This window comes from Rattus norvegicus, chromosome 8 (genome assembly GCF_021556685.1).
Source record: "Rattus norvegicus strain SHRSP/BbbUtx chromosome 8, alternate assembly SHRSP_T2T, whole genome shotgun sequence".
In the NCBI taxonomy this organism is placed as follows: Eukaryota; Metazoa; Chordata; class Mammalia; order Rodentia; family Muridae; genus Rattus; species Rattus norvegicus.
This window is the reverse complement of record NC_141541.1, coordinates 113,672,201-113,692,128: the sequence shown is the minus strand read 5'-3', so window position 1 is coordinate 113,692,128 and position 19,928 is coordinate 113,672,201. Positions and strand designations below refer to the sequence as shown.

Below are 19,928 nucleotides of genomic sequence, written 5' to 3'. Positions count from 1 at the left end.
AGCCACCACAAGCTCTCTTGAATTCAGTTAAATCACCCCAGGAAATAACACACAATAATAATAACACAATAACCTCTGATCCAATTGATAAGATATAATTGCCTACCTGGACATACCCTGTACACATCCATCCCTTAAAAATATTCATAACAACCTGTCAGTGTGTAGAGAGGAACCTTAACATCCGCCTCCATGCTCTCTCAGTTGACTCCCTCTTTTGCTCCAGTCTCCTCCTCCTCTCTAAAACTGTTCTCCCGCCCATCCTTCCACCTGCAGAATGACATCATCCTACAGAATCCTAAAAAAATAAATTTCTTTCTCCTTTAGCCAGTTTTTCTTGAGTCATTCCTCTTTCTTGTTTCCCTTTACCCCAGCTATTGGCCTTGATCTTCCATTGGCCAATTCCTGTAGAGGACATGGTGGTACCGTGGGAGCCTAGAAGGGCCACATAACCTTCAAAACTCTAGAAATTATGGAAGAGAGTATTTAGGGCTTTTACAAAACAAAGACAATTCATCTAAACCCCGTTTTTCTATAATTGTTCAGACACATGCACACACACACACACACACACACACACACACACACACACACACACACACACGGATATATACGTTTTCTTGATCACACTCACCAGTTTCAAGTGCTCAGTCCCCCCACGTGGCTCTTGTTTGCAGAACTGTAGAGCTTTTCATCAGTAAAGGGACTTCTGTGGGCTTGTTCTGAGCCGCCTCCTACTTAGCTTTCTCTTCATTCTTATACACATCCTGCCTTGGGCCTGAGAAGGGCCCCTGCTGGTTTCAGCTGCTAGTCAGTCAGTCTCCCCCCAGCCCCCTTCTGTTATCTGCCCTCCTCCTGTGTAAGAGTGTGTGTGTGTGTGTTTATTGAAAACAGAGGGGTTGGAGAGATGGCTCAGCAGTTAAGAGCACTGGCTGCTCTTCCAGACGTTCTGAGTTCAATTCCCAGCAACCACATGGTGGCTCACAACCGTCTGTAATGGGATCTGATGCCCTCTTCTGGTGTGTCTGAAGACAGCGACAGTGTACCCATATATAATAAATAAATCTTTTTTAAAAAAAGAAAACATCAGAATACCTCTTGGTCACATCAAATGAAAATATTACCTAACAGATATGATTTTCCAGCACTGCTGGGCAGGTTTCTGCTGGAAGCTCTGGCAGAGCTTTAAAGAGGTAAATTTAGCTACACAGGGACAGGCGGTTGTCATTTCATTTGCAATTCATTAGCAGGCCATGCTTCAGAAACTCTCCCCTAGGTCTAGCAGCTTGGACAGATGGCAACTTGGGGGATTTAGGGTAGAATATGTCTCACATGTACCTGATCCCCACCTTCCTCTTCACTGTGCACAGTGTGATCTCGTGGGGACAGATTTGTTGTTTAACTCTTCAAAGTTGGAGGTATTTTGGAGAAAGAAAGGAATGCAAGACACAGACTTCTAAATAAAGTGCACCGTGTGTGTGTGTGTGTGTGTGTGTGTGTGTGTGTGTGTGTGTCTCCTGCTTTCCAATACTGGGGCTTTCTTCAAAAGGACAGAAGTTAGGAGCTGATATAACAATTTTCACAAAACAATATTTGGTTAGAAGTTGGAGAAAATAAAAGCATGGATAAATGCAATTACAGTTATAGAATAAACAATATATCTAGGGGATATATTTTAAAATATATGACTGGACAATCCAGACATCTTTAACTCCAGACGTTGTAGAAGCTTGTCCAATCATATTGTCTCATATTGCTTTCGCTAGCTTCTACTCATTTCATGTATTTTTGTCGGAGAAAATGTGCCACTGGGAGTTGACTTTGTGATTTCAGTGCTCAAGCCAGACCCAGTGTCTCTCCCTACCTGCTGCCTGTGCATCTGGATGTAGAATTCTCAACCACTCCCCATGTCTGCCTGCAGTCCACCATGCTTCCTACCATGACAGTGGACTAAACCTCTGAGGAGTTAAGGTAGCGCTAATTAAATGTCTTCCTTTACAAGAGTAATGGTGTCTCTTCACGGCAATAGGACATTGACCAAAATAAGAGATTATTGTTCTCGCCTAGCCCTTTCTACCCCTTAGAGTGAGGTGGGGTGTATTTGGCTTCGTTCTTCCGACCTCTGTCTTTTTTTTTCTTTCCTTAAAAGCTTTTCTTTGTAGTAACAAGTACTGCTTTGGTTTTGTTGGTTTTCAGCCGTTCTAGGAGCTTGCAGAATCACTACCCTGGAGTGCACATTTGCATTTCTCTGATGTCTAATAATGTTGAATATCTCATGAGTTTTGATCATTTAGTATCTGATGAAAATATTCTCTCTCTCTCTCTCTCTCTCTCTCTCTCTCTCTCTCTCTCTCCCCACCCATATGAAGTGTAGTTTACCTTTGCCTTAATCAAGCACTAGAATTTGCATATGTCTGTATTTGCAAACAGCTCTCCATCAGAATCTTTCTTTCATCTTTGTCAATACAACGCTTTCTATAAGGGACACATTGTTAAACCAACCTGCTTTTGTAGCACTTCCATTTAAAGTTAGAGTCATCTTGTCATTTCATACATAAGAAGAAAAACAAAGGAAGTTTCCAACCACGATTGCAGGGTGTCTGGAAATCATTTTAGGAGAAACTGGCGTCTTCTTCTTAACTGGATCTGCCTGGGTGAATGGATTCCTCTTCTCCTCTGCCTCTCTCGTTCTTTGGTCTTCATTAATTTCCCCCATCACTGCATGGTGGCCAACACTGGAGGACCCGGCACACCTCTTACTAGGTTTATTTCTAGATATTTGACATTGATATTTTGCGACATTAGTGGAAGTGGCACAGTGATTTCATTTCAAAGTGCTCTTGTTGCAAACTTAGAGACAAGAACGGAGTTTGTATCCGGCGGGCTTGCTTAGTCCACTTATCTCCAAGGTCTGTAGAGTCTTTTGAGCTTTTTATGTACTGAGTGTTCTTGGCTGATTTTTGTTATTTTTTCTAGCCTATTGTCTTAGGCAACACATTCATTTCCTGCAGTATAGGTACAGTATACTGATTCTTATCTTATCCCAATCTCAGTAGGAAATTGTAAAATTTCAGTATTTCACCAATACGTGTATTTTTTTTTTTAACAATGTATTTTAAAGCTCTAAGAACAGGACTAAGGAAATTTCCTCCTGCTCCCAAAGTGCTGTGTTTTCTTCTTTATAAAACTCCAGATACATTTTGACCATTGTGAATGAAATGCGTCTTCCCCATCTGTTAAGGTGATGTTACAGTTTACCTTTTGTTTCCTATAATGAGGCAAATTTCAAAAGACAAAACTATTTATTTGTGGAGAGTTGTCATGTCATGATGAGTATGTGGAGGTCAGAGGGCAACGTTCAGGAGCTGATTACCTTCTCCCATGGTCACTATGCTTAGACTCCCGTCATCAGATTTGCAGCAAGCCCTTTCATTTGCTAAGACATCTGATTAGCCCTGCATGCTATAACTCTGAACTTCCTTGTGTATAGGTAGATTCTCAAGGTTATTTGGAGAGCAGTGTTTTGTTGTTGTTGTTTTTATTAAATCCAATCTGATAAGCTTTAAAAAATTGAACTATTTTACTGTTGCCCTAACCCTCACCCCCCGCCAGTCAGAACATGCTGACTCATTCCTCCTACATTTTACTTAGATTTAATGTAACTGTGTTCACATTTTACCTTATGTTTATGCCCTCTGTGTCCCATTTGTTTCATTCTTTTTTATCTCTTTCCTTTTAGTTTAAAATTTTGTAGTTGAATTTTCTTTCTCCCGGCTAGCTTTGTTTCTGTGTTAATCCTTCAATGATAACTCAAGAAAATACAATATACAATCTTTTTACTGTCCAGTAAAACTGTCATTATGACTTCTTTTCCCTAGCACGAGGAGCTGAAAACACTTCACATCTCTGGATTTCTTCTGTCTTTTGTCTTGTTCTTGATATAAACCTGATTGCACACAATGTTTAGACCCAACATGATTTATCAGTGTGGTTGAAAGTTCATTTATACATATCCACAAAATGTTCCATTCGATGCTGTTTCTCTGTTGCTTGTTTTTGCCTCGGATCACCCTTTTAGAACATGTTTAGTACTTTCCTGCTGGCAAGGAACACTCTGTTTTTATTTTTCTAAAAATGTCATTATTTATGTGAAGAAATTTATCTTCTTAGATGCTAAAATCTCAGTACATTAAAATTCCTATACACGATACCATTTGATAGATGGATACAAAATTTGAGCTTCATGTTGATCTCTGGGCTCTAGCAGTTCTGTGTAAGAGCTCCTAACACTGTCTTTTTCCTAATTGAAACCATAGAGAGTTTGGAAGCAAAATGTTTTCATTCAAGAGTCGGTTCTCCCATTTGCTACTATGTGGCCTTGATCAAGTCACTTGGCTTCTCCCAGCCAATTTCCTTGTCTACGAGTTGAAAACGAAATCCGGTATTGACTCAGTTTCATTGGGAAGTTTGAGCTGTTGTGTGTGACAGACATGAAAGTGCTTTGTAACCAGCCCAAAAGCTTTAGTGTTATTAATCACTTATTGGAACAGAGACCTTTTCAGCATACATATTCAGAATTCTCTTACCTGCATGCATTTCCACAAGAAACCACAGAATAAATTCTGCTTCCCTCTAAGCATTGTTAAAAGTTATATAACATATAGCTTATAAACAGCCCATCATAAACTCATTTTTTTTATCTTTTAAGCAACCATTATGAAGAGGGAAATCTGGCTGTTACATAATTCACAATACCCGTAAGATTAAAAAGCAAGCCTATTGTTTTTTTAATACGGAGCTCAGGGAAGACTTTGACTTTCATTCTCGGCATGATGTGGGGGCATTAGAACACGCTCCTGCCAGCTCAGAGGGCACCATTTGGCCTGGTTAATGCTTCAGCGCTGTGCTGCTCTCTGGTTTGATCTCCTGTTTCACAATCCCCAAGGAGAATTGTACATTTTAATGTGAGTTATAAGTAGTTTCTCTCCCGCTGCACTTGCAAATGGATTCTATTCAGAAAACTAATAAATAATGCCAGCTTCCCTTTTAACATACACAGTACAGGGAAGGCCAGGCTAATAAATTAAAAATTCATTCTGCATGCGGAACTTTTTTTTTTTTTTTGGTTCTTTTTTTTCGGAGCTGGGGACCGAACCCAGGGCCTTGCGCTTCCTAGGTAAGCGCTCTACCACTGAGCTAAATCCCCAGCCCCTGCATGCAGAACTTTTAAAAACTACCTTAGGAAGGTAACATGTAACCTCATTTTGTTTTCTCTCATAAAGGCTCATTTTAAAATGCCCGACTACATTAATCAGATTTTATACTCTTTCCCCTGCACAGATATCTTGCTATTGGATTGTTTATCTTTCCTTCAGACAATGTAATATTCATATTTTTTGTGCTTTATCCTTTGATAGGTCTTCGATTTGTGTGCTGTGTGCCTGCATGCATGTGGTGTGTGCGTGTGTGCGTGTGTGCGTGTGTGCGTGTGTGTGTGTGTGTGTGTGTGTGTGTGTGTGTGTGTTTGTGTGTCCCTGTCTGTCTATCTTTTGAGTTCAGGCTTTTTTTGTTTGTTTTTCTTCGTTAATATGTAGTTTGTAAACAAACTCAAATACATGTTTGTGCATTGTGGCTAATACCCTAATATCTCTGAGGCTTTTCATGATGGGCAAATTTTAAATGGGACGTTTGTTCTTTACTTAAATGTTTTGGTTTTTTGTCTGCAGGTCACTGGCATGCATTTTATACGAGATGTGTTGCATGGATCATGCGTTTTCTGGCTCCAATTTCTTGTCTGTGGTTTTGAATATCGTTGAAGGCAACACGCCTTCACTCCCTGACAGATACCCACGAGAACTAAACATCATCATGTCACGGTACGCGAGCAAGTCCGAAGCGGACACTGTTTGAAGTTCTGTTACTGTGTTTGGAGGGAACTTAGGTTTTTGTTCATTTGGAAAAACGTTTTCTCTTTGAACATTACAGCATGTTGAACAAGAGTCCCTCCCTGAGACCGTCGGCTGCAGAGATTTTAAAAGCCCCTTATGTGGAAGAGTGCCTTCAGGTATTAACCGTAGGGGCTGACAGACAATCTGTGACCTCACATGCTGTGGGGCTGAGAGTCAGTGAGGAATCAGTCAGAAGGGAGGAGAGCAGGTTTAATGGAGCCGAGAGGAATGAATACCAGGAAAACCTCTTTGCAAAGGAGGCCACACAAACTCTGGTTCCCAGATGCTACCTAAAACCACTTTCTACCTCAGAAGCTGGCAGATCTTACCTGAGCACCTTAAAGTCCATCCCCGTTAGGCCAAGAACGTATTGCTAATAATATGGAAATCTGAGCTTTTCATGGAATTGTTATTACTCCCTCCTTTGTGACGTGATTTCAAAGCTTTAATTGGTTGGGCATTTCTTTGTTTTCCTTCACATTACAGAGCTTGATTAGACAGAGGACCTGCCTGGGGCATAGGAAGCAAACTGTTCTCTCTAAGGCTTCTAATCTTCCACAGGCCTCTCCCAGCTTTTGTTATTCTAATCCCCAGGCACCTTCCCGCAGTTAGGAATAGCTGTAAGAGGAATCTCAGGAACCGCCTTGCAACAGGTGCCAGCTTCCCACCAGTAGGCTAAGGTCTAGATCCAAAGGAAGCAAAGATAACAGTGAGGTGTGCTCTGCCAGAAGGCACAGCGCTGGCCCTGGGGAGACCGAAAAGAAAGGGGCGGGCATGGTCTTCTGTTCTTCTGAAGTTTGACTGCAAGGAAAAGTAGGAAAAATGAAAATGATAACAAGAACAAAGGAAACTGAACATTATTAAAAAAAGAAAAATAGAACAAGGGGGGAGTGGCTTGGTGGCCAGAGGCATAGATGCCATCTTAACACTGTAAGTGGGTAGCCAGGAAAACAGTTTAAAAGGAGTCTTGAAGATGGTGTTAGATCCTCCGAAACTGGAGTTACAGACCTGTGTGAATCACCACGTGGGTACTGAAGAGTACGCCAGGGTCCTCTGGAAGGCTGCCAGGGCTCTGAACTGCTGAGGCATCTTGCTAGCCCTGCAATATTTCTAAATTAATATCAGTAAACTCCGAGAGCAAAATATAAAACCTTAAAGGCAAACTCCAGCAAGGCCAAGATTACCTAGAAGCGAGTGAGTTGTAGCCGCTCTGGTTCAGCATTAGCTCCTGTCTGTAAACGTTGGGGATTCTATTCTTCATAGGTCTGGGCATCATTTTTGATTTTACAAATGACAATGTGCATTAAGTAAGTACCTCTTCTGCTTGCCGAGATCTAGACCACACCCCTGAATGTTGAACCTTAGCTAAGTGCCTCATTTGCCTGGTGCCCATCTTGTCATGGGGTAGGTTGACATAGTCTATTGAAGGCTGATAGCTGGGTGCTCCTAGAGCTGAGGGAAGGCCTGGTGGTGGTGGGCAATGGCAGGAGTGAGGAGGAGAAACCAAGAGCAAGGTGTGGTTAGTGAGGCAGGCAGGAGCTACCTCTGTGGGATCTCCCCGCACAACCTGCCACACAGTATTATTTAACCCTTCAAAGAGAGATAAACAGCTGCCCAGAGTTTTATCTTAAAGCGCCCTGCTCTGGTCTGCAAAGGCCTCACACAGAAAGGGCATGTGGTACCTTTGTGCCCCTTCATTGCTGAAAGGGATGTTTAAGGTCCACGTGTTTTCCTTTATTTCAGCAGCTGATGTATAAACATCCAGAGGCGACACTGGAAGACAAGAGGAACTCAGCCTGTCAGAAGGAGGCTGCCCATGCAGTTAACGCCATGTAAGTAGTCGCTCTGCCTTTAAAAAGCCCATCTCGTGTGAATGCTAAGCGCATCCGTCTTTAAAAATCTGTTAGTGCTAAGATGGCTGTGTGGAGCATCCTAGACTTCACTTCAGTCTTGCCAAGGAATTAAGAAGCTTCAGTAATGTGGCGTGCCAAAGCCATTTGCCCCGGGTGATAGCAGGCTGATATTCTGCCTGCCTAAACCGTCACACAGCTCACAGGGTGGCGTCACAGTCTCCCGGTGAGTGTATAGAGAAAGGAGTGTCTAAGACATTTAGGAATGTTTATGCAAATGAGCCTTCCATCAGAAACCTAGATGGCTTCATATGGTGTTTGTTTAACTGACAGAATCTCTGTCTGCTGAAGGAAAGTATTGTAGGTTCTGGAGGCATTTGAAAAAAAAAAGCCAAATTCATTTCAGAGAGAGAGAGAGAATACATCTTTAAAAGAATCTCATTAAATTTTTTTTCTTTAAATTGTAAAAGCACAGAATGGTGGGTGGCTTCAGATCCTGGGTACCCACCTATGCAAACAGTTGAGGTGCAGATGCCAGGGACCCTGCTTCTTAAAGATTAAAGCTACAATTTTGTTAATGGAACTCTATTTTCTAATAGAGCATTAGCTCTCCCTCCCCGGTGGTGTGCCAGTGGTATGAGAATAGGAGCCTTCTTGCTGACCTTTAAGGCCACATAGCCAGGTACTGTCCTCTGACACACACTCCTGTGTAGAGACTCTCCCCTGACGCACCCCCCAGTGGTCTCTCCATTGTGTCCGATTGGATTTCCCAGCCTCACCTTCAACCTAAGCAGATGGCACCTGAAAGAGATCCCTCGGGGTGATTTATAGACATGTTTCTACTACGCTTATTTTCTCGCATTGCTATCCATTCCTTCAAGAAAGTTTAATTTTGTTTATTAACTGCAGATGTGAGAGTAGAGGTTATCCTGTTTTTAAAATGGCGAGTTAATTTTGGCTAGCCTGCTGCACAGTAGTTGTGGGACAGTTACAATCAGTGGCATGTTGGAATTCGATTGTCTGGGAGGTATTTCACACTGAATAATATGGATTTCAACCAGTCCCCTTTATTTCCAAGACCTGTGGCTATGTTTCAGGGAAGCCAGTTAGGTCTTATAAAAGAAGAGGGAGCATATTCCTGATAAATTGTCCCTTCCTGGGACACTGTGGTCTGGATTTTATTCTAGAAGCATGAGAGTTGCGGACGGCAGTTTCTAGTGGAGTTGCTGAAAGAAGTTGAGAGCAAAGAGCCTTCGGAGATACTTGTCCCTAACCAAGGACCAAGTAGAGGTCACTGGGAGTGTGGCCACCAGCCTTGCAATCCCTGTTTAGCGTGCGCAACTTCTTCGACTGAATGAAAAGGAGCTTCTCCAATAAATGAAGGGCAACTCTGATGTGGGTGGTGTTGTTCTCTTTTATATTTACACGGAGTTCATAGCCTCCAGAGGACACAGAGAGTGTGACTGGGAATTAGGCTTTGAGCCCAGGGAGGATTATTGACCTTCGCAGTTAACCACTGGACCATACTACCATAAAGTGTATATTGGAGAAAAAGCCCAGGGGATAAGCCACTCAAGACAATACAGTTGTTATAATGCCACCCTTAGACAGTGCATGTTATTATCTCATGTGACACTCACTGTAGCCCAGTCTTTACAGACAAGGAAACTGGGGTTCACTTTCTAGCACCCTTGGCTACAGAGAGTGAGGGGTGGAGGTGGAATTCACTGCCTTTCCAAAGACCATGACTATTATACAAAGCTGAGTGACTCTGGTGGTCTATTTACTCTCCGATGGCTAAGACCCTAATTTGTCTCACATTATAAAAACCAGCCATAGGCCATGAAATGAGCAGAAATTTGGAAAGTACACAATTCGCTTTTAAGCAGAAATCCAATTTGAGAACTAATGCTGATTAACTCCAGTCCTCATTGACTCGTTACCCACTCGGAGTTTATTAGATTCTCCTGCCTCAAGATGCTGCTGCCCTCTCCACAGAGCAATGATCCTTGGGTAAAATATTCCTTTAATTTTTTTCCTGAGCATGTTTGGTATGTTGTGGAATGTTTATTACTTATAGGCAGAGAGAGATTTACCTGCAGACTCTGCGAGCCTTGTGTGTAGTGCAGAAAATCACTCCCACAGAACGGGTATGGCCGAGGAAGCTGCAGGCAGCTGATGAGAGAGCCAGGAGGCTGAAGTGAGCTGCCTTGCCTTGGGGTGCCCCAAATAAGAGTCCAAAACACATATGATCGCTTCCTTATTGATACCCTCACCCCCAAGTATAATTACCGAGCAATAGATTAGATGTCAGGCTCTAATGATATCAGGTCTCCGTCCCACGTGAAGACAGAGGTTGAAAGTTAGGGAGGTTGTGGTGATGACAGTTTGTTCAGGCTCTAAGTGAAACCTCATCCTGCTGGCACTTGGGCTGTCCCATCAAGAGCCTGAATAGACAGCTTCAGTACTTCACTCCGTATTAGTTACTTTCCCCACTCTATAATGAGGTACTCCGATAACAGCAACTTAGGGGATACAGGGTGTATTTGGGCTGGCTGTAGGGGGTACAGTTCATCACTGAGGAGAAGTCCCAGGCAGTGGGAGGTTGGGGAATGGTTGATGAACATCCTTGAGTTTACAGACAGGTCTATGTGGTGTGAATGCTCCTGTCACGGTCAGTTTCCGGTTACCAGGTGATAGTACGGATTTCAGTTGGGAAAATGTGTGTGCAGTCTGTTCTCGGGAGCCATAACATGCTGGTTCCTATAAACCACTGATTGTGGGGCTAACTGGGGAAATATATGCACATGAATTACTCAAGCCATTACATCAACTCATAGTTCCAACCCTGTGTCTAACTAAGTAATGCTAACATCTCCAAGGTAGCATAATTCCTGTTATTGGTTGAATATAAATGGAGAGTTAAATCTGAAAGGAATGCATTAAAAAGGCAAATGTAATACTTCCCATGCATATTAAAAACTATTATTCAGATTAAAACTATTTATAGGCAAAAGAATAGCATGAATATTCCACATGATATACTAATATTGTTCCTATTTGGCCTTGATTTTATAAGCTAATTAGATTAGAATTTTGATCATTGTTTCTAAGATTCAAGAGAGGCCATGTATTTTAGCTAATGTTGTTGAGAAGTGCCAACACTGTGCATGATCTCATTAATATGTGTGAAAACGAAATATGTGGAAGTAGAGAGTAGAACGGTGGCTGCTGGGAGGGGTGGGCATGTTAGACAAAAGGAATCCTAAGTCCTGGAAGTCTGTCCGTCACACTTTGTGGTGGCTAATAATATGGTTCCGAATAGTTGACAGTTGCTTAGACAGTAGCCCTATTACCACTTCCGCTCCACCATAATGCCCACACATTCTTTGACATGCAGTTCCATTGTCCTCACTTATTCACCATGAAGTAGAAGGAATCTCAGACACTGGGGGTAGTAGCATTTTCACAGTCAGGATGCTCAGGGCTAAGTGCTATCTTCTCCTGATATCCCACGGGTTCCCAGAGTTGAGTACAAGCCATAGCTTCCATGTATGCTCTTTAGAAGAGAAGCACATGAAAATTTAAAGAGATATAATCATTTGTGGGGCTGGACCATGAGGGACAGACCTGATAGTCTGGCTTCCTGATAACCAATCTGCCTATTAAGATAGGCATCATGCTTATTTACACTATAGATATGGTGGAAGTGATTTGTACTGATTTTTATACACTTCTATTGACTTCACAGAAAGATTACTGAAGGAAGAAGATATAAAGAAAATAACAAAAGGGCCAAAGAACTAAGATCCCAGAACTTTGGGTCTGTGAGTGCCCATGTGCTCCAGGTAAGCACCCCTCATTCATGTTTAAGTGGATTCATCAGACTAAATGTGTAGGACAGAGGTAGAAAATAAAGCACCCAGACTGACATGGCCAATTTTGGGGAGGGCTTTAGAAAGTAACCTGACAGTTGGTGACAACCCTGATTCAAAGTAGCTTGGATCTACAAGTGGACCAGTTGATTCAACCCTCGCATATCAAGTGGTCACTGTCTCCACAGTAGAAGAAAAAGTAACTGTCAGGACAGATATGCACTTAACTTGATTTTCACTTCTGTCCTTCGTGTCTCACCTCTCTAGTCCATCAATCCCTTTTGTCTTGTTTTTTGTTCTTTAACCTCTTACTTCCTGTCTCTCATCCATATCATCATGCACTGTGGTAATAACTTTGCTCTAACTGAAGAAGGACCACAGATACCTGATACTGAATAAATAGAGTTGCAGGATTCCCTTCAACCCACATTCAAGTCTTCTGTATTTGAAATCTCTGAGTGGTAAATGCTATTTTCATTCATGGCTGAGAATATCTCTCTGGCCTTGGTGGTACGGTCTGTTACGTAGGTAGTCTATGTGGGAGGTCATTTGGGGCAGTTGACATCAGCACCAACCTTACCTCCTTTTATGATAAAGGCACCGTGGAGTAGAAAAGCTTTAAAATGCTCACCCAGAGATTTCTGTATCTGAGATGCTTTCTTTGGACAGAAAGCACCAACCTTGAGCCTGTTGTACAACCTCAATCTCAGTGCTCTGGACCTATAGCTTAGCTTAGCCACTCCAGGCTTCTAATCCCCAGAGTATGCAGAAGTCCAAGCCAATCTTCCCTTTAGACAAGTGAGGCATTTGTTTTCTGTCCCCCTCTGGGCAAAACAATGCTCATCTATTTCACCCAATTATTTAGAGCATCAGATAGTCCAGAGTTGGATCACACAGAAGAACTGGGCTTCTCCATGTACTTAAGGGTTTCCTGCTTGTTGAACTGGTCAACAGATACCATAAGAGTGCTGGTGATAAGTGCTCGACCCCACTCTGTGTTCCATCTTTCTGGTACCCCCATTTTTAGTGAACCCATCTGTAGTATCTGTCACTAGTCTCAGAGATCTAGGAAATTTCCTCCTCATAGATACTGGCCAACACAGAAATTGCTTGCCAAGAGGACACGGGGTCAGCAACAGGACCAGGTCTCAACCAAGAGAAAGATCTGGATGCTACCACAGATCTCAAGAAGCCATACCTCAAGAAAACTGAGTGCCTTGCTTCAGGACCTCAGACACCCCTAGGCACTGTGATCATTGACAGCCTCTGGGAGTAGGTCTTTGCCCCCGAATCTGTCTGTCCATACAAGACTGAAAACTAGGCATTCCCAAAATCTAGACAAGGAAGCTCACAGGTTCATGAAGATTCGGTGTTAGTTAATGTGTATGTGCAAACTACTTGCTCAATCATTAAGATAAACTGGAGTGTTTATTTCTGGAATGCTTTGAGATCTGAGAGATTTCTTTGCTAAAACTGGAGCTTGGGAACCAGATATGGTCTTCTATTTTATTTTTTTATTGTGAAACCTAAATGACCTTCCCTTCTCCCTTTTCCCTTCTCTTCCTTTCTTCCTTTGTGGCCCAGACTAGCTTTAAACTCATGATCCTCCTGCCTCAGCCTCTCACGTGCTGAGATTGCAGGGATGTGAAGCCATACCAAGCTCTGAGTTTATTTTGAAGCTATCACATGGCAAAGAAGAATAAGATCTTACGTGTTAGGGACTGATAACCTACCTCACCTGTTCACATTTCTTCTTTAACCCTTTAAGATGATCATCTTTGTGTCTAATATAATTACTGCCAGTAGTATAAACATGCTGTGACATATGGAGGTGCTGAACAACTATAAAAGCCAAAGCCTGTTTGTCACCGCTGCAGACTTGGGTATTAGGATTCTACTGATAACCCAAGACTGCATGGTAGGCAGAACCTCAGGAGATTCTCTTGTCCATGTTACTGCACAGAACATGGAGCCGGAAAAAACATCTATATTTTGGCCCAGCTCTGATGAATGAAGGTTGCTCACAGATCCTGTAATTCCCAGGACACAACCCTGGTGACTTCCTGCATTGGTGACTTTCCTTGATGCTATGACAGAACACAAAAGACACTTAAAGGGGGGGGTGTTGTTTTGGGTCTGAGTTTTGGGGGATTCAGGATTTGGAATTACCTTCCGTAATAGCAGGGAAGCTGTGGTGGCAAGGACATTACATCTTCACTCAGAAGCAGAGAGACAAATGTCTCTCAGCCTAGCTGACCATCTCCTTTCATTCTGTCTAGGACCTCAGACCGTGGGCTGATTCTGCCCACACTCAGAAAGTGGGATGTTTTCTTTGGTTCAACCTTTTTGCAAACACTCTCAGAGACATGCAAAACGTGTTTCCATAGCGATTCTAAAGCTTGTCAAAGGGACAAGTAAGATTGCCCATCACGCTTCCCTTTCTCTCAGTGTGTGTGTGTGTTTGTGTGTGCACATGTGCACGCGTTCACACAGACACATGCACATACACATACAAACTCACACTGTCCTGTACTGGCTAAAGATTCTGGCTCATTCTTTGAGTTTTCTGAGGTTTGGTACCACTGACCGTGGTCCTGAGCTTTTCTGAAGTGTTTGCTAGGTTTGTATATGGATAGGATCATTGTTAGCAGTCAGCATGAGGATGACAGACGGCCCATTGGTCGCCCTTTCCTTTCTGCCAGAGGCCAGGTTGTCTTCAGCAAAGCCTCCTGAGCTCTCAGGTCCACGTCCAGCTGGCTGTCCTGTAAATTCTGTGACTTACAGGACACTTCTCAGGCTTCAGAGTATCCTGTGGGTGTTGGTTCTGAATCTGTTGGTCTTGGGTAGGGCCTGGGCTTAATCACATTTCAGATAAGCTCTTTTGCTTCTGATACAGAAGGATTACACCCTACTATCTGAGGGCAGAAAGTGGGGTTCCTGAACGTGACCATCCCCCTTTAGATGAAGGAACTGAAAAAGTCACCAGTGAGCAGATCTCTTATCTCTTTAGAGGGGAAAATCTCATTTAATGGGAATGGAAAAAAAGGAGGTGCAACCTGAGGGATGGCTTTCTTGTTCACCCCAGGAGGACTGCGGAGAAAGACAAGCAGGCAGGGAAGAGGCAGGTTGAATCATACTCACAGACACAAGAGGGAGATGGGTTTAATGATATTCACAGAACAATGCAAGAGGCCTGAAGGGTTTTCATCATCTCAGGGAAAGGCATTGTTGAACTGAAAAAGATGAAATAAAATATGACAGAGGCTGAATTAATCAGTTGCAAGAAGCTGGAGGAAGATGTAATAAAGGGAAAATGCAGCTGTCTTTGGCTGCATTTCCTCACCCCATCTTCTCCACATTCTGATGGCTTCATTTCTTGCCCATCTCACTGAGGCTCTGCCCTCAATTCCTCCTTCCTTCCTCTCATACCTGGCTGGAACAAACTCCTGTGTTGTTGTGGGGAGTCTGTTGTAGGTATGTGGGTGTTGATGTACGACCTTGCATATGAAGACCAAAGGTGAACAGTGGGGTCCTTCTCTGTTCCTCTTTGCCTTATTCTGAGAGGTAATGTCTCCCATTTAACTGAGAGCTCATTGATTATGCTAATGCAGCTGGCCAGCAAGCCCCGGGGATTTTCTTGTTTTCTACCTCTCCAACTTTGGGATTAACATCTGTCTTTTACAACATAGATACTGGGAATCTGAGTACAGGTCCTTACGCTCGTACAGCAAGCACTTTACCAACTGAGCCCGGTCTCCAGAACCCTCTTCAAATATTTCAGAAGCAGCTGTAGAGGGGAGTTTGGGGAGTGAGGGGTCCATATGTTATGGAAAATTCTCTGAGGCATTTAGGAGAGTGGCTTGGTTTGTTTTCAGACTTTAACTGACAACGTCTTTATTCTGCCAGGCGTTTTCTGCTTGGCTGCATCTGCGTTTTGAAGTCTTGAAGCACAGTTGAGAGTGGAATCATGTTTGACTCCATTTCTTAAGAGGATAGTAGTTTTAAAAAATCTGCAGTTTACAAGTCAAGCCCTGGCTGCTTTTTTTCCAATGGCGTCCTCAGTTGTACCTGTGCTAAATCCGGGCTTCTGGGGAAAGTACCTAGAAGACTAGAAGTCCTTATGTGTCCTGGGAGCTGGCTCAAAGAGTAGATCAGTGATCCTCATCCTGAGAGAGGTAGATACAGCATTTCTGTCCTCTTCAAGAGAATCCCAGCAAGTCAGTCAACTGAATGCTTACTTTTCAAATGCCTTTGAAGAGCATTCGGTGCTAGTAGTCCACCATCTCCCGGTTATTTCGGTTCTGCATGTGTCATAAGTGAGTCTTCGCAATCTGGATCTAACTGCACCTCCAGTAAGGAGAGCAGACTTGTTAACAACACTTCATGAGTATGTTCTCACAGATGCCTTGCTGTATGGGGGGGCATGGCTTCATTTGATTTGACTTACTTATTTAATATTACTTTGGACTTTCCTTTTTATTTCCTTTTTATTTCTTAATAAAAGGCCTTCTTGGAGTAGTTCCCTCACCCCCAAAAAGGTGCTTATTAGAGAAAATAGGAAAATTTAGTACTAGATTTAGTTTGCAAACACACATATGCAATTATTATTATTATTATTATTATTGTTATTATTATTATTATTAGTAGTAGTAGTAGTAATAGAAGAAGAGGAGGAGGAGGAAGAGGAAACAGAAGAGGAAGAGGAAGAAGACAAATAATATATTGAAATTCCTACTAGTATATTTGGACACTTCGTCATTTATTTATTTATTCATTCATTCAGTTAGCTAGTTTTGGTTTTGTTGAGTCAGAATCTCATATTGTGCAGGCTCTCTTCAAAAACACCATTTAGTTCCTGCCTCTACTTTCTGTGGTGTCTGTGGTGTTTTGAATGAGAATGCCCCTATAATCTCATGTATTTGAATGCTTGGTCACCAGACAGTGTAACAGTTTGGGAGAGATTAGAAGGATTAGGAGATGTGGCCTTATTGGGGTAGGAGAACTGTGTCACTGGGGATGGACTTTGAAGTTTTAAAAGTCCATGTCTGGCCCAATTTCTCTCTCTCTCTCTCTCTCTCTCTCTCTCTCTCTCTCTCTCTCTCTCTCTCTCTCTACCTGCTGCCTGCAGATCAGGATGTGAATCTCTCAGCTAATGCTTCAATGCCAGGCCTGTCTGCTTGCTGCCATGATGATCATGGACTAGCCCTCTAAAACTGTAAGCAAGCCCCTAAATGCTTTTAAAAATAAGACTTGCCTTGGTCATGGTGTCTCTTCACAGCAATAGAACAGTAATCGATCCAACTTCCCTAACTGAAATTGTAGGCATGTGTCACCACAGCTATGCAGTTTATACCGTGCTGGGGATTGAACACATGACTTCTTTCATGCCAGGGAAACAGTCTATCAACTAACACACATTTCCAACCTCACCTTTTAAATTTTCAAAGCTGAATTACTTCATCATTCCTTAGATATTTGTCTTTTAGAATATTCTTGAAACTTGAAATTCTTAAACTTGGAAATCCAGACAAGACTTTGAAGTCATTCAACTCCAGACATTTAGTTTTGAAATGAGACTAAGGAGGGCTGGGATGACAATAAGTTAGGTGGGATACTATGGGCACACATTGAAGAGAAATGCTTGCTTCTAGCTGCTGATGGAACCGATACTCGACTGAGCTCCCTGGGTATCTTGATTGGCTCACCTAGCTATGGCCTAGAATCTGATTCCTTTAGAGGTTAAGTTCTTTGCCCAAGGTTACTGTCGCATTTCTCTTATCCCAAGTTACCGACTCGAAGTTTGAGAATGTATCAAGCTTAGGAGTGAAGAGTGCTGTGTCCTTTGTAGTAGGGCTTCTTCCTTCTGCCAGCTCTCATGTTGTTAATTCTCCTCCCCAAGGAATTAGATGAACTGACTCTGGAGAGCCTGTCTCAACCTCAGTCCCTTCCTTGCCTGAACCTCGATGAACTTGAGCCCAGTTTAGAAGGCACCATTGTTGACCTCGGACATTATGGTATGTGTTTGTGTCACCTCTCAGCAGGCTGCTTGTCTGGGCTCTGAGAGAAGTCCTCAATGTATGTGACTCCCTACCATTCCTGCTCAGGGCTGTAATGAGAAGGGCCTTTGTCCTCTCTGTCCTCATTGCAAGAGTGAAGATGAGTTAAAAACTCACATCTGTTGAGAGATGTCTTCTGAGTATGATAAACAATATTACCATTAACTGAGTAAGAGTTCCCCAAAGCTCTTCTCCCTTCTTTCATGATTGGCTCCCCAGCCCCGCGGGTACATTTAAAGTGAAAACATAAAACAGACTTTACTAGATCCACTCTCCAGATGTGCAGACATCATTGCCAGAGAGCAAGAGTGCTGAGAGAGTTACCCAGCTGGAGGTGCCACAGGTCACCTACAGAGGAAGCCGTGGCTACCTGGTCTTTCTGAGCCTCCCCTACGATATCAATGAAATAGGAATAATGATTTATCTTTCCGTAGTTATCGTCAAAGAAAACAGAATTGAGCGTGGAAGTTCTCTTAGTTTAGTGCATAGTAAGAGCTCAAGAAAGAAGCAAGCACAACACTGTCAGGGAGAGACTTGAAAGCTCCAGTCATTTTGGTCTTGTTCCCCAGCGTTCCTAGTGCCGAGAATAACACACTCTTAAAAATATTCAGTAATTATTTCTTGGATAAATGAATTTATTAATTAATGAGTAAATGGAGAAATGAATGAATGATATATTAGTTTAGATCCTTAGGAAGCAAATGCCAAGGCAAGACTAAAATGCATGACTTTTTTCTAAATACTTGCACGAAAGGACAAAGCTAGGAGAGGCTGGGAGAGCTAGTAGACCACAGTTCAAATCTTACTGCACATAAGATGGGAGACTAGTAGAAATGTGTTGTTCTGGGCTGGAGAGATGGCTCAGCAGTTAAGAGCACCCGACTGCTCTTCCAGAGGTCCTGAGTTCAATTCCCAGCAACCACATGGTGGCTCACAACCATCTGTAAAGAGATCCGATGCCCTCTTCTGGTGTATCTGAAGACAGCTACAGTGTACTTATATATAATAAATAAATAAATAAATCTTAAAAAAAAAATGTGTTGTTCTACTCAGGAAGTCTCCAAGTCACCTGTTGGGTGCCTGCATTCCCACTGCTACTGAATTTTAGCAGCCTTTGCCTGCAGGGGTGGTAGCCTCTGAGAGAAGACCTCATTGACAGTAGGTCCTGGAGGTGCCGAATGTGAACCATTTTCACTGATTGAACATTAAGGAAGTGAAACTTGGCTCGTGTCTTCATCTCTCTCAGCTCCCCCTCGAGGTCTTCCTGAACTGGTAGAGTTTGACTCACCTCCTTCTGCCAAACAGAGACGAGCACCTGATGCTCTTCAAGCTACCAATTTCCAAGTTCAATGTGACACTGGAGGCCATCTTATAGTAGGACGATGACAAGGGCATGTTGATGTCAGATGGATTTATGCTCATTTCTTTTTACTATATTGCTGTTTCCATTTGAGGAGAAGTGGAAGGGATCAGCTGTTTGAGGGTTTTCTTTCCTGGAGTAGGAAGCTGAGAAAGTTAGGTCTTGTGTAGCAACTGATGTAGGTAAAGCTATGCTGGAGGGCACACATGGGAGGGAGAGCCGGTCCTTCGAAAAGGAGCCCAGGATAGGATAATAAACTATCATCTGAGCTAGAGAAGTGGGAGTCTGTTCTCCTGCTTCAAAGAGGAAAAGAAATCATTAAATGTGTTTCCGAGAAGAGAAACCAAAGACATGAAGGCATGTGCTCAAAGATCACCCAACTTCTTTCTAGAATAACCTCTCCTTGGCATCTCCCAGGCTGCGGTCCACTTGCAAGAAACAGTCAAGTGTGGTGAGTGAACACGACCTTGTAAGGCAGCGCTCTGTGCTAAGGCTAAGCTACTCTAACCACAGAGTGACTGAGGAGCTAAGTCCACAGCTAGCTCTGACCACAGAGCCTCTGTTCCAGGAGCGGGGAGCTCCTGCCTTCCTTCCCTCCCAGGTTGGTTTGTTTCACTGCGTTGAACAATATGCTGATTATCTGCTCCATTGCAGGTGGGCAACCCTACTCCCTAAAGCTCCTCCTTCATGCTTTTCTCCATCATAAGCCATACAATTCAAAATAGAACAAGTGCACAGTAGCGTGAGTGGATCAGATATCTTATAAAACAGTTAACAGTTCCATTCTTTTTCTGTAAGTTTGTAGTTTTATAATTATCTTCTCTTGGATATTAAATTGA

The 19,928-nt window shown here is 42.8% G+C and overlaps 1 protein-coding gene across 1 annotated transcript in view; it reads left to right on the top strand.

Moving 5' to 3' along the window:
- Positions 1 to 19,928, top strand: part of Nek11 (NIMA-related kinase 11) — a gene marked incomplete at its 3' end in the record, with an annotated part of 237,218 nt that overhangs the window by 89,356 nt on the left and 127,934 nt on the right. Inside the window, 5 exon segments of the mRNA NM_001413824.1 lie at positions 5,727 to 5,876; positions 5,986 to 6,064; positions 7,692 to 7,780; positions 11,550 to 11,646; positions 17,573 to 17,687. Coding sequence (NP_001400753.1) covers positions 5,727 to 5,876; positions 5,986 to 6,064; positions 7,692 to 7,780; positions 11,550 to 11,646; positions 17,573 to 17,687 — 530 coding nt within the window.